The sequence below is a fragment of the Chaetura pelagica genome, unplaced genomic scaffold, assembly GCF_000747805.2.
Source record: "Chaetura pelagica isolate M959 unplaced genomic scaffold, ChaPel_1.0 scaffold865, whole genome shotgun sequence".
NCBI lineage: Eukaryota > Metazoa > Chordata > Aves > Apodiformes > Apodidae > Chaetura > Chaetura pelagica.
In genome coordinates, this window is record NW_009953298.1 from 189,861 (window position 1) to 205,775 (window position 15,915).

Consider the following 15,915-nt stretch of genomic DNA (forward strand, 5'->3'; position numbering starts at 1 on the left):
ACCACGTCGGAGGTGCCACCCCTGGGGCAGAGCTCTGAGCCCTGCAGAACAGGCTCCGTCTCGGGAAGGGCTTGGACCTTTCTCTCTCCAACCTTGGCTGAGCAGACAATGAATGGAGCTCCTGGCACAGCTGCTCACCTCCCTCCCTTCCCTCTCAGCCCAGTGTCCCCAACTGTGGGCTCTGCCCCTCTCCCTAGGTGGGCCACCTCCACGCTGGCTGTGCCAAGGACGTCAGGGTCACCTTGCAGTCGGAGGTGGCGTTCACCTGCAGGAAGCAGCCCGTGAGGTGCCAGGTGTCCCAGATCACCTTCCACCTGCCTCCAGAGCAGGTGCCCAGCTGGGACGACAGCCTGTGCAGTGCCAAGTGGGTGGATGTCACCAGGGGCCCAGCAGCCACCTGGCCTGTCAAGGAGAAGGTAAGAAACACCATAGAAAGAACTGTAGGAGACCATCTCTGCTAGCTGAGCAGCTCCTGCCTCCTCCTGACAGCTCTGTCTCCACTAATAGCAGAGAACTGGGTTGTGTGGGGGAGGTATCACCTCATTATGAAGCAGCCCAGGTGGTCGTGCAGGAGCCTGGAGAGGTATCATCTCCAAAAACTTGCTTTGACTGTCATTCTTGCCAAACCTGCTTATCCCGGGTGATGGTTCTTCTCTAGTTCCTAAACCATTGTAAGACCTGGGAACCAAACTTCACCAGTTGGAGCAGCTGGAGACTTCTCTTGCAAGCTCATTCCCATCCCCCAGTGCCTGTCTCCAGCCCTTCCCAGTCTGGCTGCTCCAGGTGTGACATCCAGATTCTCCTCTAAGACAAGAATAAGAAGGTGCTTTCTAGGGGTTGCCTTCTTGAGGTTCTCCATCCACAGAGCTCTGGCAGAGGATCTCAATCCTGACTGAGAGGGTTGCTGGGTGCAGAGGGGACCAAGAAAAAGCTCAGACACTCCACAGGGTTGAAACACAAGGACTGATACTTGGCCATAGTTCCCATGGGTGTGTTCCCAGTGGTGGCTTTGATCAGCAGGTAGAAACAAACACTGTAGTGAAAGGGTCACATTTCATCATCTTCCCAGGGAAATAAGTGAGAATGGTCCTTCCTCACCCCTAGATGTGGCTGAATTTGGAGGCCAAAAGGCTCCCTGCTCAGCCTGCCTTTGCTGGGCTCTGCTCAGTGGTTTTTTCCCCTCTCCTGTTTGGAGGTGATGGAGGTGGATCCAGAGCCAGCTCACACTGTCCTGGAGAGCAGCAGCCGTGACGTGGAGCTTCTCCTCAGTGCTGTGGTTGACTATGCCCACTTCAGCCTGGACACAGACTCGATTCAGTTTGAGCAGACCTTGCTCTTCCAGACCAGGACCTTCACGTGAGTGTTGGAGACCAGGCACGGACCTGTGGGTGGGAGCTGCCTTGGCCCAGGGCTGCCCCAGTGTCTGCTGCCCCAGTGTCTGCTGCCCCAGAGCTTTGCTGGCCTCTGCTTTTCCTTCTCCTCATGGTCTTGTGGTAACAAAGGTTTCACTGACTCATTTATTTCTTGGCCACTTAATAAACCTCATTTCTGGCAGGCTGGTCAGCCTTGGAAAGGGGTCCTGCTGCCTTCTGAGCCTGAGGTTTCAGCTTCCACACACATGTTGACACATCCCAGGGCCTGGATACATGTCACTTGTGGACCTGAGTTCAGTCTCACCTGCTGTTCATCCCTTTCAAAGACACATTTATTGCTTCACCTTCCTGGCTGGGGGCTGGGGTTCATACACCTGCACCCAAAGCCAAGCAGGAGGTGGTGGCTGCCACCCTGCCAGGATATGTCAGGAGAGGTGCAATTCTGCTCTACCTTTCTGCTGACCACCTGCAGCTCTGCTTTCAGTGCCTGTTCTCTGTCCTCCTCTGCTTGAGGACAAGTTTGCACTCAAAAACCATGGCAAACTGAGATGTCAGACCAGAATAAGCCCCTCAGATTAAGTCTCCTGGGCACCACACCTGCCCTTCCCTCTTTCACTCCCAGACTTGGAGATACTTTGTCTTGGGGCAGTGATCTAGCCCTGGCAGAGTTGTCTGGGGAAGATGATGTGACCCAGCAGAAAGAACAGGGTGCCAGGGACCCACCCTGCAGTGTTCACTTCTCTACTTGCTTGGGATTTCTTTTGGACTCGTTGTTCCTCTTCCTTGCTTTTCAGTTTCAAGCTGTGTAACACAGGGAATGTGGCCCTGGAATACACCTGGAGGGAGGCTGTGGAGGATGACAGGGCAGTGAGCTCTACTGAGGGGCAGATCCCATCCCACCTGGTTGGTAAGGCCCTGGGTCTGGGTGGCAGGTGAGGGTGCCCGGGGTGTTTCAGTTGGCAGCTGAGGCCTTGGGGAGCAGAACATGCCACTTCTCCCCCAGATATGAGTGGCTTTTTCACCTCTGTCCAGTCCTCTACTTCTGGCAGCATCTTCCCAGCTGCAAGGGAGGCTTTTTTCTTGCTTTTCAGACCCTCCTGTGCTTGCTCTGACACTTGTTCTCTGTGCAGGAGCTGAGCCTGGCTGAGGGGGGAGCCCCATGGTGGGTCAGGAATGGGAAAGGGGACATCATGGCCCCTCTTTGGGAAGTCTCTGGAGACTGGGATGGTGTAACCATGAGCTAGGTGACCTGCAGGCACTGGCTGTGTGCAGTTCCCCAGCCCAGGGCAAAGTCACTGCTGAAAATCCACCCTCCTGACTCAGGCACTGGGGTGTTTGCTGCAGGGGTCAGAGCTCAGTGGAAGGGCCAGGACTTGTTGTGGTTGTCCCTGAGCACACAAGTGGCCTTGGGAGCAGCTTGGTTCTGTGAGGAAACTGTCCCAGAGGTGTCATCAGGAGCAGGAGAGCTGTCAGCCCTGGTGTTTCCTGGCACAGGCAGCTTGTCCAACCAAAGCCCTTGGAATGTGCTTAACTCCCTCCCCTGGGGGTGTTGGGTTTTCCCTGCTCCAGGACAGGCTCCTGCTGAGCTGCTCTGTGGCTCTGCCATTACCTGGCTGGTTGTGGGTTCTGGAAGCCCAGCAAAGAGGAAAGAAGGAAAGGGAGTGAAGGACAGGGTGGTGCTGTCCCCCAAAGCTTCCTCTCCACCAGGCAGAACAAGCAAAATTCAGTTCTGCAGGCAACAGGGGGGCAGGACTTAGAATCTCAGACTGGTTTGGGTTGGAAGGACCTTCAAGATCATCCAGTTACAACCCCCTGCATGGGCAGGGACACCTCCCACCAGCCCAGGCTGCTCCAAGCCCCATCCAACCTGCCCTTCAACACTGCCAGGGATGGGGCAGCCACAGCTTCCCTGGGCAACCTGGGCCAGGCTCTCACCACTGGAACTTGGTGCTCAGGATCTGTCACTGCCCTTCAAGCCCAGTGCCAATGCTGGCTGTTCTGGGGTGTGAAACAGCACCCAGAAATGTTCCCAGAGGCTGTAACATCTCTACTGTTGTTTCCTGGATGTGGTTTGAGGACAAACACTCTGCAGAAGTTTGCATCCATCTGCCCAGTCCTGGAGATGTGTAAGAGCATGGAGTGAAGTGACTGCCTTTAGTCCTGGGCCCACTCTTGGTTGACCCACCTTCCTGGCTGTCACCCCAGCATCTTCACAGGGGGTGATCAGTGCTGTGCTGTGGTTCAGTCAGTTCTCTGGGTCTTTTCACTGTACTTCCTGCCCCCTCTGCTCCCCCTTCTGTCTGTCCTCACTGTCACACCTGCCCCCAGGACTCTCTGGGATTACAATTCAGTGAGCAGAGGAGCAAAGAGGAACCTGATGGCTCTCCATGTCCCTCATCGGGGGGGGTCTTGCTGAAAGCACTTGGCCAGGGATGCTCCAAGTCCATCCCAGCTCCTTTCTGTCCTTCTGCAGCAGGAGGCAGAGGGGACAGGATTTCCTTCTTGAAAGAACCTGTCCTGACCTCTTCCTTACCACAGGGAATTCCCACTACTCTACTTCTGGTGCCACTGTGATGCTCCCATCCAGCATTGATTCCATCCCCTCCTCCAAGAACTCCTCTCTGAACACCCTGGGTTCCCCATTCTCTGTGGAGCCCTGCAGTGGTACCATCCCTGCTGGCCAGGAGCAGCAATTCCAGATGAAGTTCTGTCCAGTGCACGTGAAGGACTTTGAGAGCCACATGCTCTGCAGGTAGGAAACATCCAGGGCCACTCACTTGTTGAGGGATTGTTGGGGTGATACCTCTGGCTGGGGGGGTGGGAGGGCAGACCTGGGGACAGCAGCACCCGTGGAGGAACAACCAATGTGCAGGATGATCATCCAGCCTTGGCAGAAGCAGGAGACACTGGGAAAAGACATTGTGTGAAATACTAAGCTCCTGGAGGGTGGTAAAACCTGGAATGAGAGAGCCAGAAAGGCTGCTGAGGGACCAGCCAGACCCTTGTTCTGCTTCCTTATCAGACAAGCATGGTCTCCTTATCTACACAGGAACCTGGGGGCTGTGGTTGGTCTCTGGACATGTTGATGTTCCTGCCTCCATGGCAGGGAGTGCAGTTCTGCTTGGTTTCCTGCTCAGTGCTTGCCTGGAGAGAGGACACAACCCTTGTGCTCTCCAAGGAGACAAGCAGTTGGCTGGCTGGAGAAGTTCAGCTGGCTGATACTACTAGTCCCTCCCTTCCCAGTATTCCCAACCTGGAGCCAGATCAGAAGGGCCCAGAGGTGGCTGTGAAGGGGACAAGCCTGATGCCACGTTACCACTTTGAGCTGGAAGACTCTGACTACATCACTGCAAGAAGGCACAGCTCAGGTGTGCAGGGACCAAAGGGGACAACGTTCGACCTCAACACGAGGGTGGTTGAGTTTGCAGCAACTGGAGTGGGTGGCAGGAACTGCAGGTAGGTGTGAGCTTAGCTTCTCCTGTTGATGGTCTCCTGGTCACCTCTGTCAATCAGGGACCTCTCCAGCTCCATTTCCAAGCCCCAGGGCACACCTCTGTCTGCTGACACTTGGCCACCAGCCTGTTTTGAGCTGGTCACTGAAGACCAACTGGCCAATTTTTCATTCTTCTCCCTTTCCTCAGTAAGGTGTGGGTCAGTCTGGGAGGCCCACGTGCCCCCAGCCCATGCTTTGTGGCCAGTACAACCTTTGTCCCTTGGAAGAGCATCCTTGGGATGTCCTCCTTTGAGACACCAGTCACACAGGGTTGGTGAAGGCTGCAGCCACAGCAGAGTGTGTCCTCTTCCAAAGGAGTCTTGCTGGGCTTGATTTTACCACTTTAGTGGGCAGGAGTTGGGCTACATCCTTGCTCCTTTGTTGGTAGCCATTCATCTGTAGCCACCAAGGCCCTTAGGAAGCAGGTGACATGTTTGTGCTCCCAACATTGTTCCCCTACACCAAATAACTCCTTCCAGATGGTGTCCAGGACTGGCAGTGCCTGCTGTCTGCTACAGGACAGTCATGACCATCCCAACACCACCTCAGTGGTCCTCTTTGCTTTGTGTGCTCAGGACCTTCCTGGTTATGAACCCAACTGGCTCCATGTATTCCTTCCGGTGGACTTGCCAAGATCCTGAAGCCCCACCAGGCCAGGTGGCTTTCTTCTGCCTCACAGAGAGAGGTCAGCTCCAACCAGGGAAGAAAGCAGAGGTGGGTGCAGAAAATGAAGAAGGGTAGATCCAGTAGACAGGTGTGGCAGTTTGACCCCAGCTATGGCTGCACTTCCTGAGTGTCCCACCTCACTGGGAGCTTGCCAAGCCCACAAGGAACCCTGTGAACTGGCAGGTGAAGCTGCTTGCACCCTGTAGCCCACATCTGCCATGCTTTGGGGCTGCCAGCAGCCCAGCTCTGAGCTCCCAGCAGCAGAAGGTGGAGGTTCCTGGGCTTTCTTGGTGCTCTAGACTGCTCCCCACCAACCCCCTTTCCCTGCCAAGAGCAGCAACTACCCTTTCTTTCTCTCTCTCTCTTTCTCCCCCAGTTGAAGTTTGAATTCATCCCTCGGCACCTGGACATCACAGAATCCTTCTGGGTCTTTAGAATCCCTGAGCAGAGCATTTCAGTCCCCTTCCTCTTGGTGGGCACTGCCACTGATCCACTCGTGGCTCTGGACAGATGCCACCTGAACTTCCAGCTCCTGCTCATTGGTGAGCACCGTGGTGACACCTTCAACCCTCAGATGGGGACCTTCCAGGGGCCCCTCAGGGTTCAACAAGGGAAATGGAAATGGGCACCTGTGAGCAGATCCTCCAGCTCCCAAGTGTGCCAGGGTAGAAGAAGGGGAAGGGAGGAACAAAGGGTTTGCAGCAGCTGCTTTGTCCTCTCCCCAGGGCACCAGGTACAACAGACTATCTACATGGTCAACAGGGAGAAGGAAGCCTTCAGCTTTGCTTTCAGAGAAAGCTCTCTCTTCTCTGAGGGATGCAGCTCCTCCGTGAAGTTGGAGCCCATGGAAGGTTCCATTGCTCCTACCTCAAGGTAACAGGGCTCCCAAGGCCACGTGCCCTCTCCTGTGTGCCAAACCTTGCACTGTCACTTGGCTTCTGGGGCTTCCTCCCCTCCACAGGCACCAGGTGGCTCCATGTCCTTCCCCATGGGGACACCAGGAAGCTGCAGGTTTCTCCATGAAGTGCCTGTGTTGGGTGTTTCACTGTCTTCTAAGCCCCCTTCCTGGAATAAAAAAATCAGGCTTTTGGATCTTCTAGTTTTGATGAGAAGAGTATTTTGGGGAGAGTTTAGCCCCTTGACTCCCTAAAATGTGCAAGGTCTCCTCTTTTCCCTGGGTTCCTTTAGTGCCAGAGCCCACCACTCATCTGCTGGTCCACCCTGAAGGTCCCAGGTGGGAGGAGGGTGTGTTGGCTCTGGGGCAGCTTTGGTGTGGCTTCAAAGCTGCTGGATTTTGGCTTGTCATGAGAAGAGAGCATCTTGTGGCTCCCCTGGGAAGTGGTAATTCCTTAAATCTCTCTAGTTTGGGTGTGTTTGGTCATGAGCCCAGAAATTAGAGGTCGTGGAAGCCCCATCTCTGGCAGTGTTGAAGGGCAGGTTGGATGGGGCTTGGAGCAACCTGGGCTGGTGGGAGGTGTCCCTGCCCATGCAGGGGGTTGGATCTAGATGATCTTGAAGGTCCCTTCCAACCCAAAATATTCCATGATTATCCATAAAAATCAGAAGGAGGTAGTTTGGTGGCACCCGTGTTGTGCTGCTGTCATATGGGACATGTGGGAGCTGGAGGATTCTCCTTGGCAAAGAGGGTCTCACCCCTGTCATATGGAACAGAGAGGTCTCTGTGGAGATCACAGATTGGGGTCATATGGATCAGAGAGGTCTCTGAGTGGCCTCCTCAGTGTCTGGGACAGAAGTGGGGTCACCACTCAACTCTACCCCATGTAACACAGGGCCAGGGCAGTAAGGTCAGTGCTACTCAGGGCTTGCTGCCTTGTTGTGTCCTCTGCCATGTCACTGTGTGGGGTCATCACACCCTGAACAGGTCTCACCAGGGTTTGCTCCACAGTGGAGAGCCCCTGGAAAAGCATTGAGACAGGGAATGGAGCAAAAAGGGGTCTTCTCTCTCCAGGCTTCCCATTACAGTCATCTTAACACCAACAGTGGAAGGAGAGGTGGTCTTCAACATCAAGTGTGATGTCAAGAGGAAGCCCCAGCCCCTCTCCTTGAACATCAAGGCCACCAGCTACAGTCTGAACATGTCTGTCAGGTGTGAGGACAGGAATGGTCATGTCACTGAGCTCAGTGCACAGGAGACCAACCTCATTGATTTTAAGGAGGTGAGCAGCACTGGTTCCCCAAACCATTTGCCCCACAAAGCAAGGTTGGGTCTTGACCAGGAGCTTAGCAGGTACCTTTGAGCAAGAAGGAACCTTTCTCTTCATGGAGGAGCCTGATCCTTCAGACAGGTCATTAGCTGAAGGTGAAACATGTGGGAGCATGTTAGGGAAGAGCACTTCCTCTGGCCAGCACCTTGTGTGTGCTCCAAGCCCTCTCCACCAACCTTCTCCCCTCAGGTGCAGCTAAATGACATCAGCAAGCACATCTTCAGGATCTCCAACAACAGCAAGATCAGCTTCACCTTCTTCTGGGAGCTGAGGGGCCCCCCAGCCCGTAGGCAGGTCCTGGCTGTCACCCCCCAAACGGGCACCGTGCAGGCAGAGGGGGAGGTGGAGACCCAGCTGGCTTTCCAACCCCACAGGATGTGTTCTCTGAAGGGTGTGGAGCTGAGGCTGAAGGTGAGGCACCAGCAGGTGATAAGGGACCTTCACCTGCCCTGTGCAGCAGGTGGTGAGCACCTCCACTTAGAGCCTGAGCCAGGCAAAGAGGTCCCACCTACTGCAACCATCAGCCTGACCAGCTTCTGGATGGAATGTTTCCTGTGGGATCCCTGGGGGAAGCACTCCTGTGGCAGGACAGAGTCCCCATGCCCTCTCTGCCCCTAATTTTTGGGGGGCAGCCCTAGATGTGCACAGGGATGAAATATTTTCTCCTTGCCAGACCCCTCCTGAGGTGGGTCCCACAGCTCTGGAAGGTCTGGCTGCACAAAGCAGAGATGGGACTCCAAAAACCTTCCCCCCTCAGACCCAAACCTTCCACCTTGTTTCCATTCTGAGGACCTTGGGCACCTGCTGTTCCTCCTTGTCACTGCCAGCTGTCCCCATCCTCTCCCTCAGCTGGCTCTGCTGGTTGTTGGTTGTCATTCCAATCTTGGCAGTGGTTCACTCTTGGCTTTCACCCCACCAGATCAGCAGGGGTCCCACCTTCACCTGCGTGTTCCAGGCCAACGTGGTGCTGCCCACTGTCCACTTCTCCACCACCAAACTCAACTTTGGAGCCTGCTTCATCCACACTGCTGGGATGCCACCTGCCCAGCAGACCCTTGTCATCACAAACAAGGCAGAAGGGTATCTGAGGTAGGTCTTCTCCAGGAGCTCCTTCCACCCTTGCTGAGCACATTCCAGTCCTTGTGAGCCCTGCAGGTGAAATCCTGGAGGTGCAGGGAGAGGGAGACAGGAGAGCCCCAAGATGTTGGCTGAGCACACACAGCCTGGTGACACCTCTGCTTCTCTTTGCTGTGCTTTCTGCCAGCCTGAACTGCCTGTTCACCAACACCACCTACCTGAAGGTGAACTTCTCAGGGTGTGTCCTGTGCCCAGGAGAGTCCATGGAGGTGCCCATCACTTTCTCCCCCAGAGAGCTCACCTCTTACCGTGAGCTCATCCCTTTTGAGATCAATGGGCTTTGTGAGCAGACCGTGGAGGTCCGAGGGAAGGGCACAGCCATGAAGGTGAGATGAAACCCAAACCCTAAAGCTCCAGGTGGCAGGAAGCCAGCTTGGCTTCCTTCCTCCTCTTCCTCACCTCTCCCATGCTTTGATTTCCTGCAAAACCTCTTCTCCTTCTTTTTTTTTTTCCTTTGATTTGATCCCTCCTGCCTCAGGTGGAGGTTGTGGAGCCCCCAGGCAAGGTGGTGAAGCTGGGAGCTGTCTCTGTTGGCCAGACTGTGAAGAAGATGGTCACCATAGCAAACAACAGTGCTGCCCCCCTCACTTTTAAGCTCAGTCTCATGAGCACTGTGCCAGAGCTGCAGGAAGCTGGGGTAAGGACCCTTCCTTCACTGGAGAGCACTTTGGTGCAAGGAGAGGACTCACAGAATCACAGAATGGAGATCTGGAGATCATCTAGTCCAACCCCCCTGCCAGAGCAGGATCCCCTAGAGCAGATCCCACAGGAACACATCCAGGTGGGGTTGGAATGTCTCCAGGGATGGAGACTCCACCACCTCCCTGGGCAGCCTGTCCCAGGGCTCTGTCACTCTCAGAGCATAGAAGTATTTTCTCATATTCAGGTTCATCCTCCTGTGCTCCAGTGTGTGCCCATTGCCCCTTGTCCTGTCACTGGACACCCCTGAGAAGAGTCTGGCCCATCCTCCTGCCACCCCCTGCAGATATTGACCAGCACTGATCAGATCCCCCCTCAGGCTCCTCCTCTCCAGCTGAGCAGCCCCAGCTCTCCCAGCCTTTCCTCACAGGGCCAACACTCCAGTCCCTTCATCCTCCTCCTGAGCCCTCTCCTCTTGCCTCCAGCAGTGCAGGACTCCCAGCTGGGTTGCTAGGTGAAGTGATCTCCTCTCCTTCCTTTGGGCAGGTTCTCTGCTTGAACCCCAGCAGCGGCCTGAGTCTGAAGCCCAAGGGAGACACCTGTAAGGTGGAGGTGACCTTCTCCCCCAGGTGCCGCATCCAGCCCTTCTCTGAGGAGGTGACCCTGGAGCACAGTGGGCTGGTGCACTCCCTCTTCGTGGTGCAGGGCTCCTGCCCAGCCATCCACCTCAGCCTGGACCACGAGCACCTCAGCTTTGGAACTGTGGGTCAGCAGAGCGCCACGTGCCAGCACAACCTGGGCGACGTAGGAGCCAAGTAATGTGAAACTGTCCTCTGGGAGAGCTTGGAGGGGGGTTGGGAGGAGCTGGAGCTTGCTCAGGTGGTTCCCCTCGGGTTTTTCATCCAAGAATAGAATGGTGAAGGTTGGAAGGCACCTCAAAGATCATCTAGGTCATCTGGTGGGACATCTCCCACCAGCTCAGGTTGCTCCAAGCCCCATCCAACCTGCCCTTCAACACTGCCAGGGATGGGGCAGCCACAGCTTCCCTGGGCAACCTGGCCCAGGCTCTCACCACCCTCGCAGCAAAGAATTTCCACCTCATGTCCAACCTCAGTCTCCCCTCCTCCAGTTTTAATCCCTTCCCCCTTGTCCTCTCCCTCCCTGCCCTTGTCCCAAGTCCCTCCCCAGCTTTCCTGGAGCCCCTTCAGGCCCTGGAAGCTGCTCTAAGGTCTCCCTGGAGCCTTCTCCTCTCCAGGCTGAACACCCCAACTCTCCCAGCCTGGCTCCAGAGCAGAGCTGCTCCAGCCCTCCCATCATCTCTGTGGCCTCCTCTGGGCTTTCTCCAACAACCCCATGTCTTCCCTGTGCTGAGGGCTCCAGAGCTGTGCACAGTCCTTCCCCCTGGAGACCTGTGCAGTCAGGTCCTGGAAGTTAGGGAGGGTTAAACCCAAAGGCTTGTTGACAGATGGGTGAATCCTGCCGAACCTGCAGCCACGTTGCCAGGTGCCTCAGCATCATGCCCAAGATCTGGTGGACAAGCTCACAAGAGGGTTAGAAGGAGCACCCTGCATTCACAGCCTCCCAGTTGCTAATCCTTCCTTCCTGTCCTTGTGCTTTGGCAAGGTTCAAGTGGGACGTCGAGAGCTTCAAGCCAGATTTCTCCATCAGCCCCACCAAGGGTTACATCTCCTCAGGAACGGATGTCTCCTTCGTGGTGACCTTCCACCCCACCAAGCTGAGCCCTGCTATCCATTACCAGGGCCTGCAGTGCTTCATCCAGGGCAGTGAGCCTCTCAGGCTGTCCCTGGTGGGAAGCTGCATGGAGGCCCCTGTCACCAAGGAGGTAATGACAGGAGGGGACCTCTCCTTTACCCCACCACATCTCTCCCATGGGTGTCACTCCGTGATGGAGGACATGGATGTCACCCCTGCCTGGGTATCCCTGAGAGCTGAGAAAACCACTGGGAAGGATTCACAAAATTCCTGAGCTCTGTCAATTGCTTTCATCCCCTGTCCAAGATGCTGCTCCTCCAGAGAGCTCCTCAGCTGTCCTTGCCACCAGGACACCCTGCAGGGCTTCTCCAAGACCCTCCCCACAGAGGCACCCAGCACTGCACCCCCAGCCAGGCTTTTCCTCCCTGTCAGGGCAAGAGGGGAACAGTAGGAGTGGGCAAAGCATCTGCATCCACCTCCTGGAGCACAGGGATGCAGTGTGGAGGGTTCCTGGCCCTCATGGGCATCACATGAGGGTGCAGATGGAGGGTGTTGGCTCTTGGTCCCAAAAGAGAGCCCAGAGCTGCTCTTATCCCCACAGGGAATTGTGGGACTGCAAGTCTTGTCCTTGCATGGGAGAGAGATCCTGCCATGACTTCCTGTGTTCTCCCCTCCTTGGGAGGTGGCAGAAGACTTCTCCTCCTTGGGAGAAAGCAAAAGACTCTCCCTTCTCTGAGACCCAACAACTTGATTTCCACCAAAAGCTACATTTGGCACAGGAGGAGGACAAGCTCCTCCTCAGAGTGGGAAGGACTCCTCAGTGTGGCCAAGCAGCCTCTGCTCCTCTGTTGCAGGTCCTGACTTTCACGTGTGATGTGCGTGAGGAGCTCAGCCAGGTCATCCTCCTCTCCAACTCCAGCAGTGAGGCCTGGACCATGCAGCCTGTCATCGAGGGGGAGTACTGGAAGGGGCCTGAATTCTTCCACCTAGAGGCCAACCAACAGAACAAACCCTACAAGCTCACCTACAAACCCCTCACCATGACCACGGAGAAGATGCATCAGGTACGTGGGCTGTACCAGCACGTTGGCCCTCCACGTGTGGCCCTCACAGCTCACCCAGCTTTGGGCAGAGGAGGGTGCTTGAGATGACCTTCAGAGATCCCCTGTGAATTGAAATGATCCTGCCATCCTGTGTTGGAAGCTGGATTTCTTGGTGGCTGGAGGCCCAGGTGTAAGGGAAGCTCAGGTGGGAAGTCTGGACTGACCTCTGAAGGTGTTGGAGCAGCTCACCTAAGAAGCCAGGTTGTCTGAAGGCCCAGGAGGTGGAATTTGTTCCGTGCAGCTCCTGGGCCCTGCCTGAGCCCCAGAGGGGCTCTGAGACCCCTGGGGGCTGCAGCAGCCCCCCTGGCCCTGGCCACCACCACTTGTGCCAGTGCTGCCCTGCTGGGGTCTTCTGTAGGGCACAAGAGGGGTGAAGCTGCCCTGCCATTTCTCACTGTCCCCCTGGCCACTGGGAAATGACACCCAGATCTCTCTTGACATCACCTTCAGTTCAGCAGCAGCTTTGGAAGAGCCCTTCCTCCAGGTCCCCTCCATTCCCATGGGCACTATTTCTGGGACACACCAGGGATAAGTCCTTAAACCATGGGGGCAGTTCAGAAGAGAGCTTTGAGGTGCTGGAGGTGGGTGTCACACCTGCCCCTTGTCCCCCTCCAGCTGATCTTACACCACACCAGAATTCAGGCCAGAGCAAGAGAAGAAGCCAGAGTCTTCTGGGCTCCATCTCCAGAGCTTGGAGCAGATCTCTGCCCTATAGGGTTGCATATAGAATCCCAGGTGGAAGCAGAGAGCAGGAAAAGCTCACTCACCTTTCTGCTTGTCTTCTAGGGCTCCATCTTCTTCCCATTGCCAGATGGGACAGGCTTGTCCTACCTCCTGCAAGGCACTGCTCAGACTCCCAAGTGCTCAGGGACCATTTCTCGGGAGGTCCCATGTAGGACTTCCCACACTGAGTTCATCCCTGTCTCCAACTGGTTGAACAGAGCACAGAGGTGAGTCTGACCCGAGAAGTCTCATCCCTTCAGCAGTACCAAGAAGGGTTTCCCACTGCCTGGAAGCTCCTTCCCACAAGCTTGTCACTCTCCTTGGCCATAAGTGTCTGGGATGACGTGTTCTCCTGGTGCAGAACCCATCCTGGAGGGCTTTCCTCCAAGGTGGAGAAGAGCTGGCTCCTCTGTCCAAGGAGGACAGGGGCTGTGTTGTACTCCCCCACCATGGTTATCCTATGGGAATCTTTCCTGTTGACCTTCACTGCATCCTTCTCACCCCCAGGTTCCTCGTGATAGTGGATGTAATCAAACCAGAGGACCAAGGAGAAGGCCCTTTGCTGCAGGGGCAGGAGCACATGGAGGTGCCAGGCTCTGCCAAGAAGGACTACAAGCTCACGTTCCTCTCCTACAAGGAAGGAACCTTTCAAGCATCAGTAAGTGTGGACACCAGGTCATGAGACCTTCAAGGAGCTGGTGGCTTACTGAGAAGCTTCGTGGTGTTTCCATACTGGTGGCACTTTGGGTGTCCCAGGTGGGGACACAGCAGCAGCCACCTCTCCATGCACCTCACTCACTTCTCAGTCTCTCTGGGAGGGTCCCTCTGGGGGCTGCTCAGCACAGGTAGGTCAGGACATGGGAGAGCTGGAAGCAGTGGGCAATTGGGAGGCTAGGAAGTGGAGACACCACCCATGCTTTCCTTGGTCTTGCAGTCTTCTTCAGTGGCTGTTCTTGGAAACAGGGTGCCCAGCTGGTGGGCTCTTGGTGCTGACTCAGCACAGCTGGTCCATCGTTAGGTGCAGGACGACCAACACCTCTCTCTTTCTCTCTCCTTCAGGTGACCTTCCTCAACGAGGAGACCCAGGAGTACCTGTTCTACATGATGTCTTTCAAGGTCACAGCCTCAAGACCCATCAGCACCGTTGAAATCACCACGGCCGTTCGGCAGAGAGCGTCTTCCAGCGTCAAGGTGGACAACCCTCTGCCTGTCCCTGTCACCTTCAACATCGACTGCAAAGTGCCTGATGTCAACGCCCCCCCCCATTTCACTGTTCCTCCACAGTCAGAGGTAGGAGCAAAGTTCACCCAGTGTCCTCTCCCTGCAGCCTTTCTGGGGGTGGGTGCTCCTTGAAGGGTGATGCTCGTGGGAATCATCTGCTTCCCGAGCAGCTCCCCAGCTGCTGATCACCTACCTGCTCCTGGTTTTCAGTTTGGAGTGGCTGCAGGACATGCCTCACCCTGCTGGTGTGAGGGTGTTTGCACCTGCTGGTGTGTCCCCGAGGAGTATTTGGGGTGTTTTAGGGGAGGAGAGTGCCAAAGGGCTCTCAGCTGTTTGGGGACAGTCCCCCAGGTGAACTGTCCTGCACTTGCTGTGGGGCTCTGACCCGAGAGAGAAGGAGCTGAAGTGAGGGAGAACATTGGGCTGCCTCCCAGCACCATGTGCACACGCCAGGGACCCATTTCCCCATGTCCTGGGCTGCCTTCCACGTCTCTCTGCCTCACCCAAGGGCTTTCCCCCTTCTTTCCTCTCAGGCTGATCTTGTTTTTGAGTACCAGCCTGTGAAAAAGGGGGAGAGCACCGGGTGCCTGGTGCTCCACAGCACCAACCTGGGCACTTACTCCTACGACCTGCACCTGAAAGCCACGGTGAGCAAGCCAGAGAAACCCCTCCACTTCTGCACCACGCTGGGCTCTAGTCAGACCATCACCACCCAGATCATCAATTACGCCCGGCAGAAGACAGACTACGTCCTCCAGGTGACTCCAGAGGGTCTTGTGGGGAGGCAGCTCAGCCCTTTGGGATCCTGCCCCTCTTCTAGCTTGGCTGGGCATAGCCAGAGTGGCCATCTGAGCCCGGGGGGGGGGTCTTCCCACCAACACTGCATCTGTCTGGGTTGCAGGCCCTATGGTGCCTGGAATTCCATCTCAAACCCCAGCCCTGGCAGGATGGTGTTCCAGGGTTTGGTTGCCCTTTCCTGGCAGGTTTGGACAGTCCCTGTTTTGGCACCTTCCAGGTGTGTGGAGCGGGTGGGACAGGTGCAGTGACAAGGCAAGGGAAAAGGGCCCATTGTGCTGGCAGGAGACTGTGGTTAGTCGGTCAAGGGAGGTTCTCCTGCCCCTCTGTTCTGCCTTGGGGAGGCCACAGCTGGAATGTTGTGCCCAGTTCTGGGCCCCTCAGTTCCAGAAGGACAGGGAACTGCTGGGAAGAGCCCAGGGCAGAGGCACAGAGATGCTGGAGGGAGGGGAACATCTCCCTGCTGAGGAAAGGCTGAGGGAGCTGGGTCTGTTGGGCTTGGAGAAGAGGAGACTGAGGGGCCACCTCATCCATGGGCACAAATCTGTTCAGGGCAGTGTCAGGAGGACAGAGCCAGGCTTTGTGCAGTGATGTCCAGTGACAGGACAAGGGGCAGTGGGTGCAAACTGGAGCCCAGGAGGTTCCATGTGAATCTCAGGAAGAACTTCTTTGCTGTGAGAGTGCCAGAGCCCTGGGCCAGGCTGCCCAGAGAGGCTGTGGAGTCTCCTTCTCTGGAGACATTCCACCCCCCCTGGCCACGTTCCTGTGTGATGTGCTCTGGGTGCCCCTGGGTTGGGCTGGGGGAGCTTTCCAGGTCCCTTCCAACC

The 15,915-nt window shown here is 56.1% G+C and overlaps 1 protein-coding gene across 1 annotated transcript in view; it reads left to right on the forward strand.

The window, feature by feature from the left end:
* Positions 1 to 15,915, forward strand: part of HYDIN (HYDIN, axonemal central pair apparatus protein) — a 137,792-nt gene that overhangs the window by 119,837 nt on the left and 2,040 nt on the right. Inside the window, exons 65-84 of the mRNA XM_009997997.1 lie at positions 198 to 416; positions 1,196 to 1,356; positions 2,168 to 2,305; positions 3,961 to 4,125; positions 4,617 to 4,829; positions 5,442 to 5,580; positions 5,909 to 6,074; positions 6,258 to 6,405; positions 7,502 to 7,709; positions 7,947 to 8,168; positions 8,677 to 8,846; positions 9,022 to 9,220; positions 9,373 to 9,531; positions 10,080 to 10,348; positions 11,157 to 11,376; positions 12,101 to 12,310; positions 13,136 to 13,299; positions 13,580 to 13,730; positions 14,132 to 14,362; positions 14,827 to 15,051. Coding sequence (XP_009996299.1) covers positions 198 to 416; positions 1,196 to 1,356; positions 2,168 to 2,305; positions 3,961 to 4,125; positions 4,617 to 4,829; positions 5,442 to 5,580; positions 5,909 to 6,074; positions 6,258 to 6,405; positions 7,502 to 7,709; positions 7,947 to 8,168; positions 8,677 to 8,846; positions 9,022 to 9,220; positions 9,373 to 9,531; positions 10,080 to 10,348; positions 11,157 to 11,376; positions 12,101 to 12,310; positions 13,136 to 13,299; positions 13,580 to 13,730; positions 14,132 to 14,362; positions 14,827 to 15,051 — 3,777 coding nt within the window. The remainder of the gene's footprint in view (positions 1 to 197; positions 417 to 1,195; positions 1,357 to 2,167; positions 2,306 to 3,960; positions 4,126 to 4,616; positions 4,830 to 5,441; positions 5,581 to 5,908; positions 6,075 to 6,257; positions 6,406 to 7,501; positions 7,710 to 7,946; positions 8,169 to 8,676; positions 8,847 to 9,021; positions 9,221 to 9,372; positions 9,532 to 10,079; positions 10,349 to 11,156; positions 11,377 to 12,100; positions 12,311 to 13,135; positions 13,300 to 13,579; positions 13,731 to 14,131; positions 14,363 to 14,826; positions 15,052 to 15,915) is intronic.